Genomic DNA, 14,842 nt, shown 5'->3' with positions numbered 1-14,842 from the left:
TTCGGCATCCCACCATATGTCGGACAGCACCAGGCACACTACTAGGCATATTAGAAGCTAGCATCCTACAAAGCAATCTCACTTCAATATACATTTTACAGAAGGGAAAATGAGGTATAGAGAAAGGAACTTGCAGGATCACTCAATTAGTAGTGGAACTGATAGAAAAACTTGCTCCCCAACCTTCTAATCCCAGAAAAATAACTGAGCCAGAGCCTGGGTGAAATACCTGTATGCAGGAATGATAGTTTATTCTCTATCAGTACTTGACTTTGACCTTTACTGATCTTTTTCACTGCAAATTGGGATATAAAATACTGTCAGTTACTTAATCTCTCTGAGTACCCAAAGAAACATAAGACAACAACTTTAATACCAAGTCAATACAAATTTCCTCTTTGCTGATTTTCTACTGAATAGCACTAATTTGATCCAAAAAAAAATCAATCTTCCTATCTATATGTTTACAGAAACACAGTATACCATTCCCCTTGGTTCTTGAGAAGGCCTATTAAAGTTTTAGTGCGTCTATACAAAAGAAATAAAATGATTAATTTCAGGCTTGTGTATCCTATTCTTACTGCTATCTCTCCCAAAAGATGCAACTTTGAAAGACCTACCACTTCGGATAAATTGGTACCATATAGCCATTATAAAGAACAGTATGGAGAGTCTTCAAAAAATTAAATAGAACTAACTTATGATCCAGCAATCCCACTTCTGAGCATACAGCCAAAGAAAATGAAATCAGTGTGTCAGATCTCTGCACTCTCATGTTCATTTCAGCATTACTGGTAATAGTTAAGATATGGAAACAAACTAAAAATACATTGACAGATGAATGGATAAAGAAAATGTGTGCATATATGTTGGGGGTGGGGTGTGTGTACACATACACACACACACACACACACACAAAGAGGAATATTATTCGACCTTAAGAGAGGGAAATCCTACCATTTCCTTGTGGCAGGTGAAATAGGCCAGATGCAGAAAGACAAATACGACATGATCTGACTGTGTTAGTCTGTTTTTTTGTTTTTGTTTTGCATTGCTTTAAAGAAATACTTGAGGATGGGTAATTTATAAATAGAGGTTTACTTGACTCATGGTTCTGCAGGCTGTACAAGCATGACACCAACATCTGTTTGGCTTATGGTGAGACCTCAGGAAGCTTACAATCATGGCAGAAGGCAAAGGGGGAAGCCAGCATATCACATGGCAAAAGAGTGAGCAAGAAGGGTTGCAGGGGGCAGTGCTACACTCTTGTAAACAATCAGATCTCATGTGAACTGAACAAGAACTCACTCATTACCAAGGAAATGGTACTAAGCCATTCATGAGGAATCTGTCCCCATGATCCTGTATCTCCCACCAGGCCCCATCTCCAACAATGGAGGTCACATTTCAACAAGGGATTTGAATGGGACAAGCATCCAAACCATATTACTCACTTATATGTGGAATATAAAAAGAGTCAAACTCATAGAAAGAGAGTAGAGTGTTTATTACCAGGGGCTAGGGGAGAAGAAAATGAGGTGATATTGGTGAAAGAGTACAAAGTTTCAGTCATGCACGGTAAGTTCTGGATATCTAATGTACAGCAAGGTGACTATAGTTAACAATACTGTATACTCGAATCTGCTAAGACGGTAGATCTTAAGTGTTCTCACCATAAAATGAAAACGAAAAACAAAAAATGTGAGGTAACTGATATGCTAATTAGCTTACTGTGATAAGTACTTCAAAACACATATATATATCAAATAATCAACCTGTATACCTTAAATATGTACAATTTTTAATTGTCATTTATACCTCAATAAAGTTGGGGGAAAAAAGGACCTATCATACTTATTTTTTAAGCTAAATGAAGAATAGTTTATTGAATATATACCATGTTGAATACTGCTGCAATATAGAAAATACTACTTTCATGGCTTCAGGTATCACTGGAAGAAACCAACTCATTAAAGAAAATGTAGTTAATAAGCCTACGTCTAAACTATTACAAAATCATTTCATTAATACAAGAAATATTTTAACTTAGGACACTAAGAATGAGCTAGAGACTTCATCTCTTTGGAGTTTAATTCCAAAATTGCCACTACCTACCATCATGATCCCACTTTTATAGCTCAGTTTACTCACATTTAAAGCAATGAATCAAAATTTTAAAATATTATTTTGATTTATCCAAGCAACTGCTGGTGATTTAAACCTTAATTATGATTAAATTCAGCAGATTCATGACACAGAAATAGAACTTCAAACAATGCGGCAACACCACTGATGGAAAACCACAGTACACAGATTACCTTGGTATGCAGCAACAGGGATGGAGAAGTGTCTGTTAAATGTCAATGAAGTGAAAAGAACAGAACCATAAACAGGGCTACCAAATTAGTGGCTAATACCAATCACACCAGAAGCATCTCTGAAATGCTTTGTATAAAACAAGGTAAATACAAGGTGATAGATGGCAAAAAAAAAAAAAAAAAAAAAGAGAAAAAAGAAAAGAAAAAACAAAACAAGTAAGTATCATATTTTCCTATTGAATAGGAAATTGAATATTCCTTAAATTGTAATTTCAGTGTGGTGCTCACTTGGAAATTTCTTTTTAGTTACCCTTGAAATATCAAAATTTCATTAAGCATTTTCAGTTTGTTTATTCTTCCACCACTGCTAGAAAGAATGTTAACAAGTAGATAATACCAGGATATACAGATGTGTATCAAAATATGCTCATAATATACCCACTGAGTATATATGCATAAGTAATATAGCAGAGTGCATACAAATAAGACTCCTGAAGATGAAGAGACTTGGGTTCAAATCCTGGCTCTGCTACTTCCTTGTTCAGATGACTTCGGAAAAATTACAAACTATAAGCTTCAGTTTCCTCAACTGTAAATGGGGTTCATAATAATAAATTAGCGATGATAATATGGATAACACAGTAACAGTACCTAAACTTCATGGGATCACTTGGGTTTTAAATAAAATAATGCATATAACATATACAGTAAGTAATAATTATTAGCTATCATCCTTCCCCTGGAAATAATCACCAACTGCTTAAGACTTGGACATTTAAAAAGTCATACCCACTCTGTCAGAGTTCTTGAAATGTTTCAGGAAACTAAGGAATTAGGTAGAATCTGCAGGGAGAAAATAAAAGGACTTGTTTTATGAATGAGGCTATCACTTTTAATTGTTATTCTTGCTATTTCTCTGAATGTTGTAGTCCTTTATTTCAGAGATGACCATTAATTTTAATTACTTATTACATGCCAGTTGCTGTCTTAATTTTTTTTTTAATTCCATGAAGTAGAGATTCCCATTTTACAGATAGTGAGATTAATGTTTAGGGAGGGTAAATAGCTTGCTCAAGGTCATAAAGCAAGTAGGTTTCAGAAGCAAAATCCATAATCTCATCAACTGAAGTCAAATGTCTTTGCATTAAACCAAGAATATCCAATGACTATCTACCATTCACTATCGCTAGGTGAAAATCTTATTATATTTGTTTTACATGACCTGGAGAAGAAACAAAGTTTGTAAAACAAGAAAAATATTATACAACTCTAATCCTCCATAACCTTTAAATCTAAATTTGCAATCTGAATATTTATTTTATCGGCCCTTGCATACATTCTGTGCCACAAACCAGCATAAGATTTAGTTCATTAACATTCCCCTTACATTGTTAACTGATGAAGGACCCACTGTTTTTGCTTACATAAAAATTTTATTCATAAAGTTTTAAACTATTAATCCCATGCTATTACTCAATGTCTTATATTTCCTTCTCCAGGAGAACCTTGTGGAGTTGTAAGGTGTTTTCTTATTGTTGTTGATGATATACATGGGAATGAAAATCTATTTTTTCCCCAGACAATATACAATCTGAGATTTGCTTTTATTCAGGGTTTCTGATCCACAGAGGAAAAAAAATAAAACAAAAAACCCACATACAATGGCTATGCACAGAGAAAACTTTTTTTTAAAATTTAGTACAAAGAAAGGAGAATCAGAGAAATACATTCTGGTCCATTCATCTTTCACTTTCATTTAGAAAAAGGATTTAAAAACAAGCACAAAAATAAGTCAGATCTGTGTTACGAACAGTTAAGAAAGGACAAAGAAAAGAAAAGAACTGGACTAGTGTCATTCTAGTGATACGTCTCGAGATTAGTATTCATCAACAGGAAAATGGCATCCACAACACTTTCTTCAGTTTGAGCCATCAATATTAGTTATTACCTGCAGACACTGCTGCTTGAAATGAATCATGGTACTCGAGCAATTCAGAGCATATATTCCTATATTTAAAGTTACTGTCAGCTTTTAGCTTTAAACTAGAAGTATATTTCAGAATTAATGACTTTCAGTAAAAAAACAAGGTATTTCATTATACATACATACAGGAAAATTTCAAGTTATAGTAGGTTAAAATGTCATTCGTTCAGTATTTTGGAACTTCCATAGTAACAATGATATGACTCTTAAAACACTGCCCTTCGAGGGATATGGGTTACCTTAGTATAAAACACCTGAAGGTGGTTACATCACAGGAAAACTACATTGTTGTAGAGCTTAAAAAAGAACTTCATCTACTGCTTTCACAATGAAAATCACAAAATTATCTGAAATTCAGTGGAAAAAATCCAAAGGCATTAACCATTTTTCATAGTTCTTAAAATGTTTTCAGAAAATTTCAACAGATTATTATAGCTACTGGCCAAAGGAAAACGTATTTTCTATGGTGCAATACTCTGGCCACAATACCACCTCACAATAAAGCAGACAGAAAGCCAGAGAGACCTAAACTCACATCCTGATCTAGCATGATTAGGGTCTCTCAGGTTTCAGTTTCCTCACTTGTGAAACTCATTCAATGTTGGTTGAATGCCTACTACGTGCCAAACCCTGCGATAGCAATGAAAGTTTATTATTTAATTTCTGTTTGAAATAAAACCATGGTCCTTATCCTTGCAAATCTTGTGAAGCGACAAATAAATGCAACATGATAACCACTACGAACAAACTGCTATGTCTGGGCAAATCAAAAGAGGCTGCAGAGGGGATAGTCAGTTGAGTTGAGACTTGAATGAATATGAGTTGTTTAGAGATGGGGATTATGGGTATTTCTCGCAGAAAGAAGAGACTACACAGACAAGATGACAAAAAAGGGCAAAAACAGAGAGAGGTTTAACGTAAATGATGCACAGGCTGGGTATTAGAGAAAACTGGTGGGAGACGCCACACTGAGGAATCTGACTTTAAGCACTAAGCCACTTAAACATTATCAGTAAGGTTCCTTCTACACTAAAACTCTGGAAATTGACTGTAGGCCCAACCAGGAACATTCAATTTCTCCACCACTTCATCTGAAGTTGTTAGAGTCTCTTCAAGCAAAAAAGCAAAACTATCCAAGTTTTGATGCTGCCATTATGAAACCTGAAAGACCTCTCTTTTTTTTTTTTTTTTTTTTTTTTTTTGAGACGGAGTCTCGCTCTGTCGCCCGGCTGGAGTGCAGTGGCCGGATCTCAGCTCACTGCAAGCTCCGCCTCCCGGGTTCACGCCATTCTCCTGCCTCAGCCTCCCGAGTAGCTGGGACTACAGGCGCCCGCCACCTCGCCCGGCTAGTTTTTTTTTTTTTTGTATTTTTTTAGTAGAGACGGGGTTTCACAGTGTTAGCCAGGATGGTCTCGATCTCCTGACCTCGTGATCCGCCCGTCTCGGCCTCCCAAAGTGCTGGGATTACAGGCTTGAGCCACCGCGCCCGGCCTGAAAGACCTCTCTTAACTGATAAATGTTAGGACTAGCAATAGGCATCTATTGTTATTAGCGTAATAAAGCATTCTAAATGCAAGATATATAACAAGACATTTCCTTCTGTACTTTATCAAATACAAAACTGTAAACCTATAAATGTGAATATTAAAAACAGATACTGAATTTACATGTCCCCAAAAATGATTTTTCACACTTTGCTCAAAGCATGCTTCACTGTGAACATCAATTAACTAGAAGAACCTAAAGAGAATATAAAGTTCTACTCACCTGTGTTCTGCAGGAACAGGGGGTGGCCAAACAGCAGGATCTCTAAATGGTTCATCTTGACAGGACACAGGGAAATCTGGAGGCTTGTCGATTTTAAAACTTTCTAAAGTGCTGACAATACTTTTCACCTGTTCATATTCTTCCAATAATTCCTGCCGAACCTTAAAAAAAAAAATAAAAGGCTTTATGCTAGAAGCTGTTTAAAGATTTCATAAATTGTAAATAATAAATTGCTATAGAGTGCATGTTTTCTTAATGTCAAAGTATGAAAAATGAATCATTAAAACATTCATAAACACAAAGAACTATTTCATGTAATACTGAGAAAAGGGCAGAAATTAGTTTGAAAAAACCATAATTCTATACCTTTTAATAAGCAGTTATATCTCTTTCATAATGGAATTCCATTTCTACCAAAGAACATGATGATCATTAATACAATTTAAAACAATCAACTAAGTAGGTAACAAGTTAAACATTCCAAGAAATCTAAAATATTGTGCTAAATACTTTTTATTTGTAAATAGATTCCAAAAAATTGTAAGCCAAAATTTTCAACAGCATTTCCTATTCCCAATATCACTAAATATAAAACGCCTGTCATGAGTGTCTGAAAGCTAGAAGTGGTATTATACTATGAATTACAAACTTCCAGTTTTTATTTAAATTCTCCTTCACCTATTGTCTTATTTAAATTATTTTGAGTTCTGAGTAAAGTTTATTTTGATTTCAAAGACAAGGTTTTTCCTGTATTTAAAAAATTTAACTGAACACATACTATGAGGAAATTCTTATTCTCAAACTTTGAACACAAACTCATTTTCAAAAGTAAACAGATAAAGATTAAAAATTACATTCCAGACCAGCCTAGGGAAACAAAAACATTAGCCCAGGCATGACAGCGCGAGTCTACAGTCCTAGCTACTCCGGAGGCTGAGGCAGAAGGATCATTTGAGCCCAGGAGTCCGAGACTACAATCACGCTACTGCACTCCAGTTTGGGCAACAGAGCAAGAGTCTATGTCAAAAAAAAAAAAAAGAAAAGAAAATTACAATTAAAAATCATTTTAACAATTGTTTTTTCTCTAACCAGAAAGCATGTCATACTGGAAAGCAGAGTATAAAAAATTTTCCCTCATCTTTATATTGAATAATATATTAAAAGGAACATATGAAGGAGTTACAGATCCAAAGAAAAAGCAAGGTAAAATTCAACTGCTAATACACGCAATTACACAATATGCTACACTGGAAGAAATGTCATTTCAGAAGCCAGTGGAAAGAAACAGTAGAACGTCTGAGTAGAAATGGTCACTATTTAACATACACAATTCAGAACATGTCAAAAATACTTCCATAATAGATTAATAAAATACCCTGCCTGCAGCTAATAGGAAGAAGAAAACAACTGAACATTTGAGCCTGAGTTGGAGCGAGTATAGTGTTCTCAATCAATATAATTTGGTAACATTTAAGTTGGAAAATAAGTCAAATTTACCCTCAAAACTTAGGAAAACATCAATTTCTGACTAATGGAAAGACTAGAAGAAACACTTGAAAGGCATTAGTACATAAAATGGAAACTTCAAAGGAATACTTGACTTAGTACTTTTAATTTTTAAAAGATTTTAAATTTTAACACCAAGTGGGGAGTGGTCTGCATTGGCAGCACATATACTAACATTGGAATAACACAGGCAAGACCAGCATGTCCCCTGCATGGGATGCACACAAACTCCTGGAGTGTTCCGTATTTTTTTACTTAATATTTTCTAAAAAGGATGTTATGTTGTTTCAGTATAACAGGGGAAAACACAAGCTTAAATAATAAACCCTTGTAAAACAAAAGCCAATTTTGTTTAAACATCACTGAAGATGCTTTTATTTATTTCCTTAAAGATCTATTGCTTGTAAGTATGATTTGTAAAAAAAAAAATGTGTTTTTAAAAGTTACAATTAATTTGAAATTGGAGCAGCAAAGCAAGAACTATGCTAAAAGATACTGATTAAAACATTAAATTTAAAAAACATTAAGTGGGTAAATTAAAATTCAAGTTTTTATTAACTGTCTTATTAATCAAATTATATAGTCAAAAGACAACAAATATAGTAATGTTTTTTATTAGATTACTGACTCATTTGTATTTTTAAGGAGTCTTTCAAAAGAGTTTTGCAAAATGGGTCAAAACAACATGTAAATATGAAAGGGCAAAGGGCAAGTATGAATACTTTATTTCAGGTCCAGCACAGTGGCTCACATATGTAATACCTGTGCTTTGAGGGGCCAAGGCAGGAGGATCACTTGAGGCCAGGGGTTTGAGTCCACCCTGGGCAACAAAGCAATACTCAGTCCTTACAAAAAATCTAAAAATTAGCTGGACATGTGGTGTGAACCTGTCCCCCTAGCTACTTGGGAAGCTGAGATGGGAGGATCGCTTGAGCCCAGAAGTCTGAGGCTGCAGTGAGCTGTGATGGCACCACTGCACTCCAGCCTGGGTGACAGAGCAAAACCCTTAAAAAAAAAAAAAAAAAAAAAGAAAGAAAGAATGGGTCAGGTGCGGTGACTCACTCCTGTAATCCCAGCACTTTGGGAGGCTGAGGTGAGTGGATCACTAGGTCAGGAATTCAAGACCAGCCTGGCCAACATGGTGAAACTCCGTTTCTACTAAAAGTACAAAAATTAACTGGCATGGTGGTGCATGCCCGTAGTCCCAGCAACTTGGGAGGCTGAGGCAGGAGAACTGCTTGAACCTGGGAGGCAGAGGTTGCAGTGAGCCAAGAACGTGCCACTGCACTCCAGCCTGGGCAACAGAACGAGACTCTGTCTCAAAAAAAAAAAAAAAAAAAAGAATGAATGAATGAAATACTTTATTTCAAAAGTTTATGTCACATAATTAGGTAACTGATCATGAAAACAGAAAAAAGTAAAAGTAGATTCAATTGGAATTAAATATCTTCAAAATATACCTCATGAAATATATGATCAAAAAACAAAACATTAACTAGGTAAGATACTAAAATATACAAGAGCATATTTTAAACATAGTTCAGTATTCAGATAAATAGGAACTATTTCCATCTCAAACCCATTTTTCAACTCTAATCTCTCAAGTAAAATAGGGTACTGCTGTCCCAACACATCCAATACTTTAGTATCATCTTACCTGTTGCCATTTGCCTTTGATAGCTGGATCTCTGACTGACTGGCAATGTCTCTGAATTTGCTGTATCACCCCCTGGTAATAAACCATCGATGAGTCGTAATTTCCAAGAAGGGCATATTCTCTTCCTTTCTTTGCATTATCACAAATCTCAGCCAAATTCATCTTCTTTCAGAGACCTAAACATAAAATATAATGACTTTTTAAAGTTTTCAGCACTGACTTTAAAACATTTATTGTTCTTTAAAATATGTTTAAAACTACTTTTTTTTTAGTCAGAGTCTCACTTTGTTGCCCAGATTGGAGCGCAGTGGCATGATCTTGACTCACTGCAACCTTCACCTCCCAGGCTCAAGCGATTCCTGAGCAGCTGTGACTACAGGGGTGCACCACCATGCCCGGCTAATTTTTGTATATTTAGTAGAGATGGGTTTCACCATGTTGGCCAGGCTGGTCTCAAACTCCTGACCTCAGGTGATCCACCCACCTCGGTCTCCCAAAGTGCTGGGATTACAGGCGTGAGCCACTGTGCCCAGCCTAGAACTACTGTGAAAGTCAAAACAGTTACCGTTCTTTTAGGTTATCTGTATGCATCTTATAATACTAAACAAAGTTTTCAAATTTGGAAGTACAAAGGAGATTACAAAAGAACACCCATGGAAATAATAGGGAGAGAGGTTACACAGCTCTGAACTACTGATTTACTTACAGGTACATAAAATTGGACACTAGTTTTCCTTATTCCTTTATAATTACCATAGGCTGCAATAATAGATGAACTTGTTTTATTCAATTTATGCTTGACAACATAACAAATATGAATATCACATAAACATATGAATATATTTTCTACTAAAGTCAGTTGAAACTGTAAGAACTAGTTCTCACTAAAACTTCTTGGCCCCAAGAATAAAAAGTTATACTTAAAGAATAGATTTTAAAGACAGTCTATAGTTGTCCATGTACCATTTATACTCATGTAATTGCCTCAAACTTAAATCTAAGCAAACACCTATAAATTAAACTCTTTGAACCCCAATTTGTAATCTTCTAAGACCCCATGATTCTCTATAGCTCTTTGGCCATGCAAATAACTATCATTATTTTCCTTTCTATAAGATGTTAGTCAGAATACCCTCTAAATTTCTGGCTTCCACTAAAGCTCTCCAGTCCAGTAATTCTGGCTTTTCTTCCAGGTTTTCCAAAAGTCCCCTAGAACCATCTAAGGCTTCTATGCAAAGATACTTTCCTCCCAAGACTAAAAAGAATAGAAGTCCAGAGATACAGGAGAATGATATCCTGAGAAAGAGTCAAAATTGCCTTCTGATTTCCAGGAACAGTAAACCAATGAATACACATAAAGAAGAAAATCAAAATACTACTCCATGCCTTATTCAGGGAATTAAACTTTAGTTTGGGGAGCCTGACTCTTCCACTCTGACTCTCAATCTCTTATCTGTTCTTCAGGAATTCAGAAATTCTTCCTGAAAATTAACCATCACTATTTCTAGGCATTTCAACTGACTCCAAAACATTTTGAAAATAAATGTTTATGCGTTTGGCATGTTATTTTCCCCTTATAGGTTCCATGAAGACAGAGTTATATTACTTGAGAATCACACTGCAGCAAATAGTACACTACTACTATGGTTTGCCTCTGTGTCCTCACCTAAATCTCACTTAAATTGTAACAATCCCCATGCGTCAAGAGCGGAACCAGGTGGTGGTAAATGGCTCAAGGGAGCAGTTTCCTCCATGCTGTTCTTGTGATAATGAGTAAGTCTCCTGAGAGATCGGATGGTTTTTTTTGTTTGTTTTTTTAGATGGAGTCTCGCTCTGTCACCCAGGCTGGAGTGCAGTGGCGCTATCTTGGCTCACTGCAAGCTCTGCCTCCTGGGTTCATGCCATTCTCCTGCCTCAGCCTCCCGAGTAGCTGGGACTACAGGCGCCCGCCACCATGCCCGGCTAATTTTTTTTGTATTTTTAGTAGAGACGGGGTTTCACCATGTCAGCCAGGATAGTCTCAATCTCCTCACCTTGTGATCCGCCCTCCTCGGCCTCCCAAAGTGCTGGGATTACAGGTGTTAGCCACCGCGCCCGGCCGAGATCTGATGGTTTTATAAGCGTCTGGTATTCCCCCAGGTGGCATGCATTCTCTCTCCTGCCCCCCTGTGAAGAGGCACCACGATTTTAAGTTTTCTGAGGACTCCCCAGCCATGCAGAACTGAGTCAATTAAACCTCTTTTCTTTATAAATTACCCAGTCTCAGGTTTTTCTTCATAGCACTGTGGGAAAGGACTAATACAGTAGATCAGTACCAGGAGTGGGGTGCTGCTACAAGGATACCTGAAAATGTGGAAGTGACTTCGGAACTGGGCAACAGGCAGAGGTTGGAACAGTTTGGAGGGCTCAGAAGAACACAGTAAAATGTGGGAAAGTTTGGAACTTCCTAGAGACTTGCTGAATGGTTTTGACCAAAATGGTGACAGTGATATGGACAATGAAGTTCGAGCTGAAGTGCTTGCAGATGAAGATGAACTTGTTGGGAACTGGAATAAATGGGACCCTTGCTATGCTTTGGCAAAGAGACTGGCAGCATTCTGTCCCTGCTCTAGAGATCTGTGGAACTTTGAACTTGAGAGAGGTGATTTATGGTATCTGGCGGAAGAAATTTCTAAGCAGCAAAGTGTTCAAGAGGTGATTTCGGGGGGCGGGGGGGTTGCTCTTAAAACCATTCAGCTTTATCCATTCACAAAGATATGGTTTGGAATCGGAATTTATGTTTAAAAGGGAAGCAGTGAATAGAGGTTTAGAAAATGTGCAGCCTGACAATGCAATAGAAAAGAAAAACCCATTTTCTGGGGAGCATTTCAAGCCAGCTGCAGAAATTTGCATAAGTAACAAGGAATCATAAGCTAATCACCAAGACAATGGGGAAAATGCCTCCAGGGCACGTCAGAGATGTTGGCAGCCCCTCCCATCACAAGCCCAGAGGCCTAGGAAGGAAAAATGGGTTTCCTAGGCTGGGTCCAGGGCCCCCCTGTTATGTGCAGCCTTGGGACTTGGTGCTCTGCACCCAGCCACTTCAGCCATGGCTAAAAGGGGCCAAGGTACAACTCAGGCCATGGCTTCAGAGGGTACAAGCCCCAAGTTTTGGCAGCTTCCACATGGTGTTGGGCCTGTGGGTGCACAGAAGATGAGAACTGAGGTTTGGGAACCTCCCTCTAGATTTCAGAGGACGTATGGAAATGCCTGAATGTCCAGGCAGAAGTCTGCTGCAGGGGCAGGGCCCTCATGGAGAACCTCTGCTAGGGAAGTGCGGAAGGGAAATGTGTGGCTGGAGCTCCCAATGAGTCCCCACTACGGCACTGCCTAGTGGAGTTGTAAGAAGAGGGCCACCACCCTCCAGATCCCAGAATGGTAGATCCACTAACAGCTTGCACTATGCATCTGGAAAAGCCACAGACATTCGAGGCCAGCTGTGAAAGCAGCCAGGAGGTGGGGGTGTACCCTGCAAAGCCACTGGGGTGGAGCTGCCCGAGGCCATGGGAACCTACCTCTGACATCAGTGTGACCTGGATGTCAGATACGGAGTCAAAGGAGGTAATTTTGGAAGTTTAAGGTTTAATGACTGCCCTACCGGATTTCAGAATTGCATGGGGCCTATATCCCTTTGTTTTAGCCAATTTCTCCCATTTAGAACAAGTGTATTTACCAAACGCTTGTACTCCCAATATACCTAAAAAGTAAGTAACTTGTTTTTGATACAGGCTCATAGGTGGGAGGAACTTGCCTTGTCTCAAATGAGACTTTGGACTTGGACTTTTGAGTCTGGAATGAGTTAAGACTTTGGGGGACAGTACGAAAGGCATGATTGTGTTTTGAAACGTGAGGACATAAGATTTGGGACGGGCCACAGGCAGAATGATATGGTTTGGCTCTCTGTGCCCAACCAAATCTCACCTTGAACTGTAATCATCACATGTCAAGGGCAGGAGCAGGTGGAGGGACTGGATCACGGGGGCAGTTCCCCCCATGCTGTTCTCATGATAACATGTGAGTCTCATGAGATCTGATGGGTTTATAAGAATCTGGCATTTCCCCTGCTGGCATTCATTCTCTCTCTTGCAGCCCTGTGAAGAGGTGCCTTCTGCCATGATTGTAAGTTTCCTGAGGCCTCCCCAACCATGTAGAACTGTGAGTCACTTAAACCTCTTTTCTTTATAAATTACCCAGTCTCAGGTATTTCTTCATAGCAGCATGAGAATGGACTAATACAACTACTTTTAATTTCAATGTCCAGTGGATTTATCCACAGAATACAGGACAACCATGGAATGTCTCATCTTCAAATTTAGAATATTAACACAAAACAATATGGTCTTACTATAATGAGTAATATGTGATTAATAAATCCAGTAGAAACAAAGATGCTCTACAAATTATTTCTCTTTAAAGTCATTGTGAAACAAAAGCATTAATCCTGCTCACAAGTACAGACACAAACTTATAAAAGATAAAAATATCCTGATACAAAGGAGGGGTTGGCAAACTTCTTCTGTAAAAGACCTGACAAGTAAATACTTTAGGTTTTGAGAGCTAACCAACAAAATGAAGGATATTATATAACTACTTATATAATGAGACAAAAAATTCCATAATTCTTATTGATGCAATTCAAAATATTATAGAAACAATAACAGAGTACAACTTTCTGTAAGACAGGTTGACTAAGGAGAAGAATGAAACTCTGGGGACAATATTTCACTTAGTTGGGATTCAAAGTTAGTGTTCCCTATCATGAGAATCAATCACAAATGTTCACACATTCTAATGTTTACCTTGAATACAATAAATTCATGTTTGAACATGTCTTTTTTCAAAAGTACCAATTAGGTGCTACTTTATACTGATAGTAAATCACAAGTATATGATTTCAATTCAGCATAATCATTGTTTGGAAGGCATTTAAAGGATTTACTCTTCTCTTAGTATTTACCTTTTAGCATGTCATTATTTGCAGATTAATCATTCCAATTAAAGGTTAAATAAAAAGTGCCTCAACTGCACAGTTAAATGGAAATTTCCTTGGCACTTACATCAAGTTCTAACACATGCTGCTGAAGCTGTAGTTTGAACTCAGAAAACATACCTGTTGCAAACTGGGTAGGAATGGAGACCTTACTTCTTTGTTTTAACTTATAACAGCATGAAAAGCAATATAAAATGACTTGATATTACTTGTGATTCAAAGAATAGTGGTTGCCATTGAAATAACTTTACTGCAGTATTAGTTTTGATCCAAGAACTGTTTAGTCTTGTAACTTTAGGTTGAACTCATTAAGAAACACTATTGAGTCTACATCACAAATTGATTTCTAAAGCCATTCAGCATTCAATATTCAGATTGACAGCAGTTTCTCACATTCAGAAAAATTTCAGTCTCACTTCTAAATTCAAAAGTTTGCAATAAAACCTTACAACTAATAAGCCATCAAACTGCTGTATAGCAGGCCAGGGCAAGTGAAAATATTCAGCTTCTATTTCTGACAAAAATTCCTAGAACTGACAATGGCTAGGTCCACAAGAGCAAATGTTGACACTACTGGTTTA

At 37.3% G+C, this 14,842-nt stretch overlaps 1 protein-coding gene and 1 non-coding gene across 8 annotated transcripts in view; one reads left to right on the top strand and one right to left on the bottom strand.

The window, feature by feature from the left end:
* KATNAL1 (katanin catalytic subunit A1 like 1) overlaps nucleotides 1-14,842 on the bottom strand; it is a 131,181-nt gene that overhangs the window by 97,232 nt on the left and 19,107 nt on the right. For 5 of the 7 annotated variants that reach the window (XM_033236239.1, XM_033236250.1, XM_033236192.1 and 2 more), the window contains exons 2-3: nucleotides 9,233-9,408; nucleotides 6,070-6,230 (exon numbers count right to left, since the gene is read on the bottom strand). In XM_033236239.1, the coding sequence (XP_033092130.1) occupies nucleotides 6,070-6,230; nucleotides 9,233-9,394 (323 nt within the window). In that variant the 5' untranslated portion in view covers nucleotides 9,395-9,408. Of the gene's footprint in view, nucleotides 1-6,069; nucleotides 6,231-9,232; nucleotides 9,409-11,265; nucleotides 11,399-14,842 lie in introns of all 7 variants that reach the window. The other 2 variants (XM_033236220.1, XM_033236229.1) reach the window with 1 other exon arrangement.
* Nucleotides 7,724-7,826, top strand: LOC117098647. The gene has a single exon (XR_004443509.1). It is a non-coding gene; the product is annotated as a U6 spliceosomal RNA (small nuclear RNA).

Source organism: Trachypithecus francoisi, unplaced genomic scaffold (genome assembly GCF_009764315.1).
Source record: "Trachypithecus francoisi isolate TF-2019V2 unplaced genomic scaffold, Tfra_2.0 Contig01461, whole genome shotgun sequence".
Lineage (NCBI taxonomy): Eukaryota > Metazoa > Chordata > Mammalia > Primates > Cercopithecidae > Trachypithecus > Trachypithecus francoisi.
The sequence above is the reverse complement of the archived record's forward strand: the minus strand, read 5'-3'. Positions and strand labels throughout refer to the sequence as shown.